At 36.6% G+C, this 13,021-nt stretch overlaps 1 protein-coding gene across 9 annotated transcripts in view; it reads right to left on the bottom strand.

The window, feature by feature from the left end:
- Positions 1 to 1,132: 1,132 nt before the first annotated feature.
- Positions 1,133 to 13,021, bottom strand: part of LOC126297664 (F-BAR domain only protein 2) — a 296,630-nt gene continuing 284,741 nt past the window's right edge. For all 9 annotated transcript variants that reach the window (XM_049988748.1, XM_049988756.1, XM_049988754.1 and 6 more), the window contains one exon: positions 1,133 to 9,069. In XM_049988748.1, coding sequence (XP_049844705.1) covers positions 8,999 to 9,069 — 71 coding nt within the window. In that variant the 3' untranslated portion in view covers positions 1,133 to 8,998. The remainder of the gene's footprint in view (positions 9,070 to 13,021) is intronic.

A 13,021-nucleotide genomic window follows, 5' to 3' on the forward strand; every position in this document is an offset into this window, starting at 1 on the left:
AATATGGACAATATATCTCATCATGGCCAAGGCAAACATGACTCATTGTCTAGAAGTTTATAGGGTGTTAGCCATGTGTAGTAATTCAGGAGGTGAAGCTAAATTTTGTCAAAAATTATTGTGATAGTGTTACAGTTAAGTGTCTTTTGTCATTTGATTTTGGTTCTCCTGTTGTTTTGCTGCATTTATTGAAAAGTGTTTTTGCAATATCAGGCTCTGTGAATATTAGGAAATGTGTGCCAGTTTGCAGCACGTGGAATGGGTAGTGTATTTTGTTTTAGGCAAATTGCTCAATATGTTTAAGAATGTAAAGTAATAGTCATGAATAGCTGCTCAGGCAGAAATGTTAAGTGACAGTAAGAATAGCATTACATTGAAGTGTCCTTGTTGTTTTTCTGTTTTGTACTCATCGTTTGTTGTTGATGTTTGGTGCTTGGTTAATCATGTCGTCAGCAATACCACATGGGAATTATCCTTAAGGAATTGTTGCAAGCCTTGGCAATCGAGTTAGCTCAAACAAACCCTGACAACAACAACACACACCCTCAACTCCATCCCACCATTATAGAGGTCATGAACCTCAGGTTTCTACATATGTAATGTGTGGACTTTATGTACCCTCCGGTAAAAGTCGACATTTGATTAACTTGGGGGCTATGAGCCAAATATACTTTCATGAACTTTGTTCTGGTCACACAAGCTAGTGTAGAAATGCTAATAAGCATCGAGTAATGTAGCCACAAAGGAACAACAACTTTCTATCCTTAGAACGTGAATCTGATTACTGCCATGCAAAGGCCTAGAAACGAAATTCCACCCAAGAAGCCAATTCCAGTCAGCATTTAACTCTCCTAAAGTTACAAGAATTAACCAGCTACAGTGAAAATGGAAGTTTTAGGTACCCATAACGATGTTCAATTATTTCACTGAGGACATTAAATTCTGAACTAATGGCAATGCCCAATACAAAATTATAAATGCCTGCATCTTTACAAGTAGCAAACATATCAAAGACTTCTGCCCCTCCCTTCTGCCCATACAAATACGAGATTCTAAGAAATAAATTTAAAACAAATGTTCAAGGCTGTGGAAATCATTTTGGTAATTAAATAATTTTGCTGTGACACACTGATTTAATAATGTACAAAATACTTTATTACAATATTTTAATGACAGAGGTATTTTTAAAAACCTCTGTGAACACCCCATACAAACCATACGATTGTAAGCACTAATGCTGGTAGCATCAGATACCTACTTCACACTGTAACGACACAAAATACAGGAAATTACTTTAAAATAAATCATGACACAGGTGTTTCATAACATCAATTGTATGTGTAACAACACTGTTGTACAGTATTACTGGAAGAGCTCCATGTTTCAAACAGTGAAGCACAGCATAAATAAATAACATTCTTATATTATTTAGAGTAACAATTTATTAGCTGTAAGGCTAAAATGATGATAAACTTTGAAAGCTTGAGATTGGTTAATATAATGGTAATTAGTGCAGGAACTGCCTAAGAAACAACTGATATTGGTGCAAATATTGCATGAAAAATTACAAGCCACATGTAAAATATTATACATTTACATAAAATTTTATTTTACTGCAAAACAAAATAATATAAAGCTGGGTATTGTACAGTAAAGCATACATAAAAATATTATTGTTTAACAAAGACACACATATAAACATTTCTTTCTAAATTCTAACAATAATATAATCTCAGCTCTATTTTAACTACTGATTCTAAAACATCAGAGGGAAATTAATGATACCATCTTGGTAACAGATAATGATGATTTCTTATATTACAGTCAAGGTCCATATTATGGCTATTACTCAGGACTCAAAAAATTTACTATGATTTCTTTGTATATAGTTTACAATTCATCCAAAAACAGGAGCCAAATAAGCAGAGTCACTATTGTGCTTTGAATTTTGTATAAGAAATAATTTCAGACAACTCATGTTTAAACATATTTGCTACGAATGGGGAAAAATATTTTTCAGCAATTTAGGGTATAGAGTAAACACAACAAACTGAACACAACATGTTATGTAGGGCAAAATTTTGTAACCAATAATCTCTTAAATTCTTCACTTCACCATAAGTTTACATATAAATGGAAATATATTTTACCTTTTACAGACACAAAAATTTAATAAGAAAACAAAACACTTCACACAACAAAAAAGTTGTGTTATTTGACAGTCGAGAAACAGTATTTCAGGAAATATATTGCTGCTGCAAATTACTGTCACACAAACTTAGAATGATATATTCAAAATGATTATCTGGTATTTTGCTGGAAAATCTGCATACTCAAGGAACAACAGAAGTTGTCTGTTGGAGGAAGAGAGGGTGGAGAAGGGTGTGAATGTGTGTGGGGAAGGACTTATTATGTGAAACTGATGTGCTCTATGTAACACAGCTATTGTAGAATGTCACAAAGACAAACAGATATCATAGCAATAACAAAAGTTCTCAAATACTACATTTACAATACAGTGGCACAAACATTGGACAATATATTTGAGATTTCAAACAACACTGACAAAAAGGAACTTGGAGCAGTCCATTAAACTTTAATTTTTAATGCTTTGCAGCATATATAGTCACTGCACTCTAGAGTACACTGAACCATCATGGACCATAAAATGTCACTTTGAGGATGGTACACTGCCACTCACGGGGCAAATTTTGGTTATTATCAGTTCTAGACAAGTTAATTCTTTTATTTCAGCACTAACACGGTATTTGACACTATCAAATATGAGAATCTGCAGCCACCTTCAATACTGTGTTTTATGTTTGAAGTGGTCTTCCGTTTTATTTTAGAGTCTAATTATTGTGGCAAAAGATTTTCATACTAATTTCTACTGCACATATTCCAATAAAAGTAAAGCAACACACAGTATATAGTAACATATTACAAATGAAGTCTTGTGAACATGTGATTTCATATAATTTTAAACATACAAAATTAGATACTTTTGCTATTTGACAGATGCACCAATGCAAAACCCACCCGACCACACAGTTCTGAAACTACTCAAATGAGAAAGATTAAACCTCAAATTCTAAATTAATTTCAAAATTACAATGTTTGTGTTCTGCAAGAGAGAGAGAGAGAGAGAGAGAGAGAGAGAGAGAGAGAGAGAGAGAGAGAGAGAGAGAGAGAGAGAGAGAGAGAAATGATTCAGAGCCATAAAAACTAATGAAAAACTGTGCATCATTATGAGTAAATATTTACCTTTAGAATTCTAAAATGAGTGTATGAAATGTCCATTTGTAATGAAGTATATGATGTTTTCAGGGCAGATGAGGAAAAAATTATGCAACAACGAAAAGTATTAACAAATGTGGCTACTCTCTTCAATCCCCAGTCTCAGTCACAGCTATTGTAAAATAACCCATAGTGCACTCAAAATCAGCATGACACGACTTGAATTTACTGTTGCTTCAGAAAACGTTAATGAAATGTTGAACTAGAAATGTATAATTTCTGCTCCATTTTCATGACTCAGATTCTTGTTTTGTTCTCTACAACACCAATGAAAATATTTATCTACCAACAATGTGACCACCCCCAACACTGAAAAACTATTTTCAGTGTAGATTTCATCACTTTATCCCTACATCCAGCATAATATTGAAAACTGCCTGTATAATATTTTTGGAGTATTCTGACATCATTAATAAATTGTCTAATGTAATCAGAGTTCAGTACACAATAACCACACCGCAAATTTTGTCTCTAGTTGTGCAGTAAGTGACTGCACAAACTATTTGGAATCACCTGTAGATTTGGAGTTCAAGGAATTTCACCACACCACTCCTTTTAATCAGAATTACCATGCAAAACACTGGACAGTATATAAATTATCACAAAGACAGAAATTGACTGATACACATTATTGCAATAACAGATTACAGGATTAGAATAACTGCCACATAATTAAGCTTAAAAAGCTTATAAAATATGGAAATTCTAGAGTATGAATCAGGTAGCTTTGAAAATTTACAAAATAACTGTAGAACCTCTCTATGGAATATGACAATACATGAAAATCTATCCGTGAAAATGAAACGTGATCACAAGCAGAAAAGTAAAACCACGATGGACAGCAAAGGCCAAAATAAAATTTATGCTGGGTATCCAGCTCAAAAGTACTAAACAATTCATGCATCATGACATCAGACAAATTTCAGGCCTGCAGAGGAAGGTGAGTATTTATTAAATGTTTCTGCCTCCTTAAACACTTAAGTTAACCATGGTTGTAAAAAAATGGAAGAAAGTGTTTGTCATATCTCCATACATATAAAGAAATGTGTTTGCAAAACAAATACTTTGGGATATACGAAGAAAATAGATGCAGGTAACAAGCATACAGAATATTTTGAGTGAAACTTGACTATCATACATTCCCTGTTTATTACATCAATACTGGAAAAACGGTCACTAATTTACATTTAACACTGCAACAGCATTAATTTTAAAATGTTACTTTTCAGATCTGTGCATGTGATTCCAACAATAGCTTCAATGCTCGCTCTCCGGAGACAGTAAAACATCACTGCATCTTGCAGATCACTGGACCATATCAGGTATAATGCCAGACTGTTACAATTGTTACACATAATCACAGTAAATACAGAGTTTTCAAGTACACTCATTAACAACTACTTTCAAGGTGGTAAATTTTAGACTAATTTTTTTTTTTTGTCTCAAAGAGAGGAAATGAGGAAAAATTATCTGGAGAGAAGTGCCTATTGAGTAACTGTGAAATTTAGTTTATGTAATGCAAATCCAGAGGCATAATAAACTTATCAAATGCATCCACAACAGTATGACATGAAATTCAAAGTAACAAAATTAAATTTACTACTTTGATTTGAGTAATTTTAACAAAGATTATGATGATAACATGAGTGATACAATTTAATATAATATATATTTCAAATGTGAATAAAGTTATTTTTCTTTTCTCTTTTCCCCTTTTTGTAGAGCCAATATTGATACTGAGATTGTGTTTCAGAAAATTAAATATGACTGAACTTGTGAAAGAGGATTCTCAATTGAGATATTTTGTATCAGTAGCTTATATACTATTGTATGTCGGTGGAATTTCATAAAATGTGGACTCCTGGTTTCACTGAATACATGCTGTTGTCATGTTTCACATTATAAATCAGACTTCAACAAAAAATTTAACAGTGTGATTGTTGAAGAGGGAGATTCAATGTGATGTTCAGCCTCTGACATCCATTAATTCAATTTGTAAATTCTCATGTGATACCAGTGGTATCAAAGTGATTCTTACTGATCTGGAGTGGAAGCTCATCACTGACTGTTGCATTTTAATGATATCATTACTGAGTGCAAAGACATGGCATATTTTTGTCAAAGGATTGTACTAACAGTAAAAAAATTTAGTATAGCTGTGGTTACCCTACTCTTAGAAGGAAACGAGAGAAATTAGTACAAACACTATACCATAACTAAGAAACAAAAATGCATGCCAGCGCTATCACAGATGAGAATAAGGATAGAAGACATCACAGATACATGCATAAATGTAAGCCTTCATAGAGATGAGCATAAATTTAAGCCTTTTAGCAGATATGTTGCTAACTCTACAACAACATCATTATTAATTAAATTATTCACTGTGTTTTGACATTCAAACCATATTTCCTCTACATAAAATGAAATCTTATTAACTTCATGCAAAATCATTTTGCCCATCTTTCATGTATTACTTTAAAATCGCCACGTATCTCTACAAAACGTGTATTCATATCAGTAAATAGATAAAAGACTTATGAATGACAGGAAGAATAGCAATTGTTTACTTGATCTGATAGTTAGGAAAACAGGAGGTAGAAACCCACATGAGAAGTGGACTGAGATTAATGGTACAATGATGAAAGTGGCCCTACATTAACCTAATTTGGAAAGGTTTAACAAATGACAGAATTGACCAAATTTAATTGAGCTTCATTTGCCATCATAAACAGAACAGTGGTAAGATTGACAAATATTTATCATCACACAATTTATGGTTAGTTTTCAGAAATATTCTTCACAGAATGAGGACAGTGTTATGGAAACAGGAACAGGAACAGGAACAGAAATTCTTGTAGCAATATACGTGATCCCTATATTAAGAAAATAAGCAATTCTAACAGCACTGCACAATATAAATCAGTATTTGGATTTAAAGAAAATGCTTCAATGAGAAGCAAAGCAAAGCAGATACCTGAAAGTGGCAATGAACACTCACTTAGAGGAATGAGCTGTTCAATGATATCAAAAAGTGTTTCAACACTAATCAGAAAGAAAGCTGTAACAAGGCAGTGGTGTAGGCAACATGAGAAATGCATTCCCATTTCACACAATCTGATAAATCTTCTCTATGACAAAAATGTCTTTAGTTAAATCGGCAGTTCACAAGAATGTTTGTAAAATGCCATCAAAACAAATAGCTGAAAACATGCCAAATATATGGAACAAGTCCCTCTTAGGCCATAATTTCAAATGTGTGTGAGGCTGCAAAAGGTCAACAAAAGAATAGAGTTAAAATTTACAGTTTATATATCATGAATAATTCCGCGTCTCAGTATTTTCTACATTTGGCCAAATAATATTGTTAATTCTGTGTGAATACTGTGAGCTTCAGTAAATAGAATACCAAAAGGAGGGGTTGCAGAGACAAGGGTACTAATATACTCTATTTAATAGAGAGAAAAACTGAGAATGTTATTGAAACTATTTGCAATCATAAGCACATTACAAGAGTCAAATGACTGAGATTAGTTAAAAAAAAAAAAAACAAATATTAACTATTTATGCTGATTAAAAAATTCCTGAAATCTATTTAATTTTTCATAGTGTGCCACTTTGTACAGCAACAAAGAGGCAGCAAAAGTATAATGTATGTAATTAGTCAAACAGTTACACAGATCACTAATCAATTGTAGCAAAGATTTTCAAAATATTGAGAAATCCCAATGAAGCAGTTAAGCAATGCACTGAAACTAAATTTTATAATAATGCTATAACTATTACCACTAGTACTACTTCTAAACTTTGGGAAAATTGTACTATTAAGTAAAATTAATATTTAAAATTTCATTCCTCAAGGAAAGCAGGGCACCATTTATATGCAAACTAATACTTCAGTTTTTACACTTAGTTTCTTAGTGACTGTTACACTTAAACCTTAGAAAAGGTACGGAGTTACACTATTTCCTAGTTAGAAAAAAAGCTTAGACCATCTTGTCAATTTTCAAACAGAGAAAAATCAGCACCAAACTTTTACACAGTCCTGATACTGACATTTGACAGTAAACAGTACACATGAAATACATTTAAGGACAAAAAATGCAGAGTGAATTTGCATTAAATAATTACACTTTCTGCCTTTTTAAGGCACTGTTTCAATCCAGATTTGATTACATAAAAAATTTTAATGCAGTAATTGGTATAAATACCAAGAATTACAAACCATCAAAAAGTTACACATATGAAGAGGCAATGTTCTTGAAAGGCAACATATGCAACAGAACTGATTTCCCATGTGATAGACACACAGATTGAAACTGTCTTAGTAAAGATACTTAAGATTAACTGTCATTTTTTCCCACTGGCATGATTCACTTTTTAATAGTTCATACAGCTGGGTATGGAAACCTGTGCATTTGACAGAAATTTCTTGATGATACCATCAAGTTATGTTGTCTCAAAAATGTACATGATGATATCCTTAAGATACAAAATTTTAAACTGTGCAGCTGTAGTATTACATTTAGAAAGTGAACATCTGTATTCAGCCAGAGTAAATGCAAACCATATATCTAAATACTGACAACCATTCTGCAATTTGGGGGGGGGGGGGGGGGGGGAGGAGTGGTGGAGAGAGTTATTATATATATTATTTCTCATTCAACAATACATTCAGCCTTTTTGTTAGTTTGTAATTTTTCAATGTACTTATAACCTGAAGTAAATGTGTGTAGTACCTTATACAGGAATCTTAAGTTACATTTAAACTTTATAACGATTAAAAAATATCACATTTCAAATAGTTACACTTCTCTGAAAATTAATTATTTCAGTCTGATAACTACACAACATGACACAGATATGAAACAAATAACCCAGAATATATTTTGATTAAGGAAATAAGTCTCTACATGTATACCACTAAAATTTGCACCATTAAATGAGATTTCTTGTCACTAAAGGGAAAAATAAAGAAAGGAAAATATATACTCTTTGCACTGCAATACACACAAGCAACAGAATCACATAAAAAAAGAAAGAGTAAAACAAAGAAAAGAGCTGATTATAGGCGGAATACTAGAAATTTTAAAGAACTGTATTGCATTGCTCTGCTGCCTTAGTGCCTATCTGTTCAATATTTCTCATTGTTTGGTATAAACATAAGAATGTAAATTAAGGCAGAATAAAAATGCCAACAATTTTCAGTGTGTTTCATACATGTTAAAAAATCAGATTTGGATTTAAATACTTATAAAATAGCCATTTCACTTTTTAAATACATGAGTCAACTTATCTAATGTTTTAACTGTGGTATAAATTCACCCAACTGCACATCGTCAATGACATCCATTCGTTCTTTTTTTCCTCAGTTAGCCTCAAGGAATCACTGTCCATATCATAAGAACCAGTTATGTATTTTGAAAGGTTTTACCTGAAATGCCTTTCATAGTAACAGCATTATTGTACACATCATTTTACAATGAATTTAAAATACTCTTTATGATAAAATAAATGTTGAGGTATGACTTAGATTATTACAAACAGTCAATTTGGTACTTTGACTTTTTCAAATACACAACTGCAAATTTTCATATCACTCAATAGGTTTTCTCACATACACTCCATATTCACTGACACACACAGTCACTGGAACTAAACAAGTATGGAACTTATGAGTTTCCAAGAAACAGCACAGCTGCTAGCATTCTGATCCTGGTGGAGTTGCATACCTATTCCTTGGGTCAGGGTCACCATCACATATATACTTGCCTGAAACAGGTACCAAAATAAATTTCAGCAAGAAGACACATGATTTTTAGAACTTTCTCATTTCATAACCTTCTGTAAAAATATTAGTTTTATGCTCGGTAATCACACACGTTTGTCAAACAAATATTTGTTCATCAACTTTGTTGAGAATCATATTTCACAAAACAGAATCAAAGGTCATAAACCACATCTTATAAATTCACGCCACTTTGCATATGAAATAGTTCATTTCATGTACTTAATAATTATCAACAATGATGGTGGATTTAGGTATGACAGCATTTTAAAGGAGAATCAGATAGAACATTACAGAAATCCTTAGATGCAACTGAGAAACATATTTCAGCTACTGAACTAAACATGTCTGTTCTACAAGATGGCAGCATTACTGAGTTGGTGTTTTGGTTACATATAATATGTTATAATGTGCTCCATGTTATAGACATGGATGCTTCAAACATCACAAAACATCAACACTCCCACATTAGCATTCTTCCTGTGCTGTCTAAAACACACAGCATGTCTGTCAAAATGATAGTGCACATGCCAAACAGCTGTGCAAGTGGATGAAATCCTCATTGTGTATGCAATAAGTACACAACTCATGAAAAGCAGTTCAGGTCCATTCCACATGGACACTAAAATTTCAGATATCTGTAACTCACTACAAATCTACCTGTAGTTCAGAAAAGAAAAGAGCGGGCAGGGGTAAGGGGGGGGGGGGGGGAGCAGAGAGAGAGAGAGAGAGAGAGAGAGAGAGAGAGAGAGAGAGAGAGAGAGAGAGAGAGAGAGAGAGAGAGAGAGAGAGAGACCGTGGGGTGGGGTGGGGGTGAGAAGACGGCAGAGGGCATGGGGAGAGGGTGTGGGGCGGGAGAGTGCGGCAGTGTGTGGAGGAAAGGGCGGGAGAGTGCGGCAGTGTGTGGAGGAAAGGGCGGTAGAGTGCGGCAGTGTGTGGAGGAAAGGGCGGTAGAGTGCAGCAGTGTGTGGAGGAAAGGGCGGTAGAGTGCGGCAGTGTGTGGAGGAAAGGGCGGTAGAGTGTGGAGGAAAGGGCGGTAGAGTGCGGCAGTGTGTGGTGGAAAGGGTGGCAAGGGGGGAGGTGTGGACGGCAGAGAGGGGGGGGGGGGGGGCAGCAGAGAGGGGAGAAACAACTGTACGGCTGTGGCTAGTACTTAAGAAAATAATTAAATTACATAAAATTGTCACTCTCAAGTCAGAGGATGCATTGGTCATTATGGTATTAATTTTGGTGCTGCCAGTATCTATTATGACATTGTGCAGGTAAGCGAGTGTATCTGGGTCCAAGTGCAGGTGGACATGTCTAGTACATGACGTGCATTTGCAAAATCATCTACTGATAGGTGGTAGCCTGGTGTAGTACAAGAAAGTGAAAAAAATTATTACTTGGGTGAATACAAAAGGAAAAGAAGAAGAAGAAGATGATGATGATGATGATGATGATGATGATGATAATAATAATAACATATTAAAATATATTAGAAACAAAGTTTCCATGACTTACCAAGAATGAAATTGAGGCTAAAACTTTTTTCACAGCTCTCTCTCTCTCTCTCTCTCTCTCTCTCTCTCTCTCTCTCTCTCTCTCTAACCTCATGTTACCCTTTACACCTTCTAATACCATGTCAACCTCACAACATCCCTACAACGACCCCATTAAATTTTATTTACATTCCCTCCGCAAACATGCCTTCACCCTAGCCAGATTACGCTCCCATATTTTTATTTACTCAGGCTTGTCTGACATTTGGCATTACCCCCAAAGGCCTCACACTTAAAGTTCCCATCTCTGGCTGCAATCCTCCTTTCCATCAGTCCTTATACCAGTTCCAAACTGCACAATCCATAGCCCTCATTCTTCCGGCTGACAAGGGTTCCACGACTGTGGTACTTGATCGTCGGGAGTATGTGGCTGAGGGACTGTGTCAGCTTTCAGACAACTCTACATGCAAAGTTTGCCAAGGTAATCCCATTCCTGATGTCCAGGTGGAGCTTCAAGGAATCCTCAGAACCTTAGGCCTCGTACAAAACCTTTCACCTGACTCCACCAACCTTCTGACCCCACCGACACCTCGCACTCCTACTTTCTACCTACTTCCTAAAATTCACAAACCCAAACATCCCGGCCGCCCCATTGTAGCTGGTTACCAAGCCCCCACAGAACGTATCTCTGCCTACGTAGATCAACACCTTCAACCCATTACATGCAGTCTCCCATCGTTCATCAAAGACACCAACCACTTTCTCAAATGCCTGGAATCCTTACCCAGTCTGTTACCCCTGGAAACCATCCTTGTAACCATTGATGCCACTTCCCTATACACAAATATCCCACACGTCCAGGGCCTCGCTGCAATGGAGCACTTCCTTTCACGCCGATCACCTGCCACCCTACCTAAAACCTCTTTCCTCATCACCTTAGCCAGCTGCATTCTGACCCACAACTTCTTCACTTTTGAAGGCCAGACATACCAACAATTCAAGGGAACAGCCATGGGTACCAGGATGGCCCCCTCGTATGCCAACCTATTTATGGGTCGCTTAGAGGAAGCCTTCTTGGTTACACAAGCCTGTCAACCCAAAGATTGGTACAGATTTATTGATGACATCTTCATGATCTGGACTCACAGTGAAGAAGAACTAAAGAATTTCCTCTCCAACCTCAGCTCCTTTGGTTCGATCAGATTCTCCTGGTCCTACTCCAAATCCCATGCCACTTTCCTTAACGTTGACCTCCATCTGTCCAATGGCCAGCTTTACACATCCGTCCACATCAAACCCACCAACAAGCAACAGTACCTCCATTACGACAGCTGCCACCCATTCCATATCAAACGGTCCCTTCCCTACAGCCTAGGCTTTCGTGGCAAACGAATCTGCTCCAGTGCTGAATCCCTGAACCATTACACCAACAGCCTGAAAACAGCTTTCGCATCTCGCAACTACCCTCCCGACCTGGTACAGAAGCAAATAACCAGAGCCACTTCCTCATCCCTTCAAACCCAGAACCTCTCACAGAAAAACCCCAAAAGTGCCCCACTTGTGACAGGATACTTCCCGGGACTGGATCAGACTCCGAATGTGGCTCTCCAGCAGGGATACGACTTCCTAAAATCCTGCCCCGAAATGAGATCCATCCTTCATGAAATCCTTCCCACTCCACCAAGAGTGTCTTTCCGCCGTCCACCTAACCTTCGTAACCTCTTGGTTCATCCCTATTAAATCCTCAAACCACCTTCCTACCCTCTGGCTCCTACCCTTGTCACCGCCCCGGTGTAAAACATACTACAAACTGTCCATTCACATGAATGGACACAGACAGACAGTGTTTCTTGGTAATGAGGATCACTCTGTGGCTAAACATGCCTTGGTGCACGGCCAGCACATCTTGGCACAGTGTTACACCGTCCGGGTTATCTGGATACTTCCCACTAACACCAACCTATCCAAACTCCGGAGATGGGAAATTGCCCTTCAATATATCCTCTCTTCCCGTTATCCACCAGGCCTCAATCTCCACTAATTTCAAGTTGCCGCCACTCATACCTCACCTGTCATTCAATATCATCTTTGCCTCTGCACTTCCGCCTCGACTGACATCTCTACCCAAACTCTTTGCCTTTAAATATGTCTGCTTGTGTCTGTATATGTGTGGATGGATATATGTGTGTGTGTGTGTGTGTGTGTGTGTGTGTGTGTGTGTGTGTGTGTGTGTGTGTGTGTGTGTGTGTGTGTGTGCGTGCGTGCGTACGCGAGTGTATACCCATCCTTTTTCCCCCTAAGGTAAGTCTTTCCGCTCCCGGGATTGGAATGACTCCTTACCCTCTCCCTTAAAACCCACATCCTTTCATCTTTCACTCTCTTTCCTGATGAAGCAACCGCTGGTTGCGAAAGCTCGAAATTTTGTGTGTGTGTTTGTGTGTTTTTTTATTGTGCC

This window comes from Schistocerca gregaria, chromosome X (genome assembly GCF_023897955.1).
Source record: "Schistocerca gregaria isolate iqSchGreg1 chromosome X, iqSchGreg1.2, whole genome shotgun sequence".
Classification (NCBI taxonomy): Eukaryota; Metazoa; Arthropoda; class Insecta; order Orthoptera; family Acrididae; genus Schistocerca; species Schistocerca gregaria.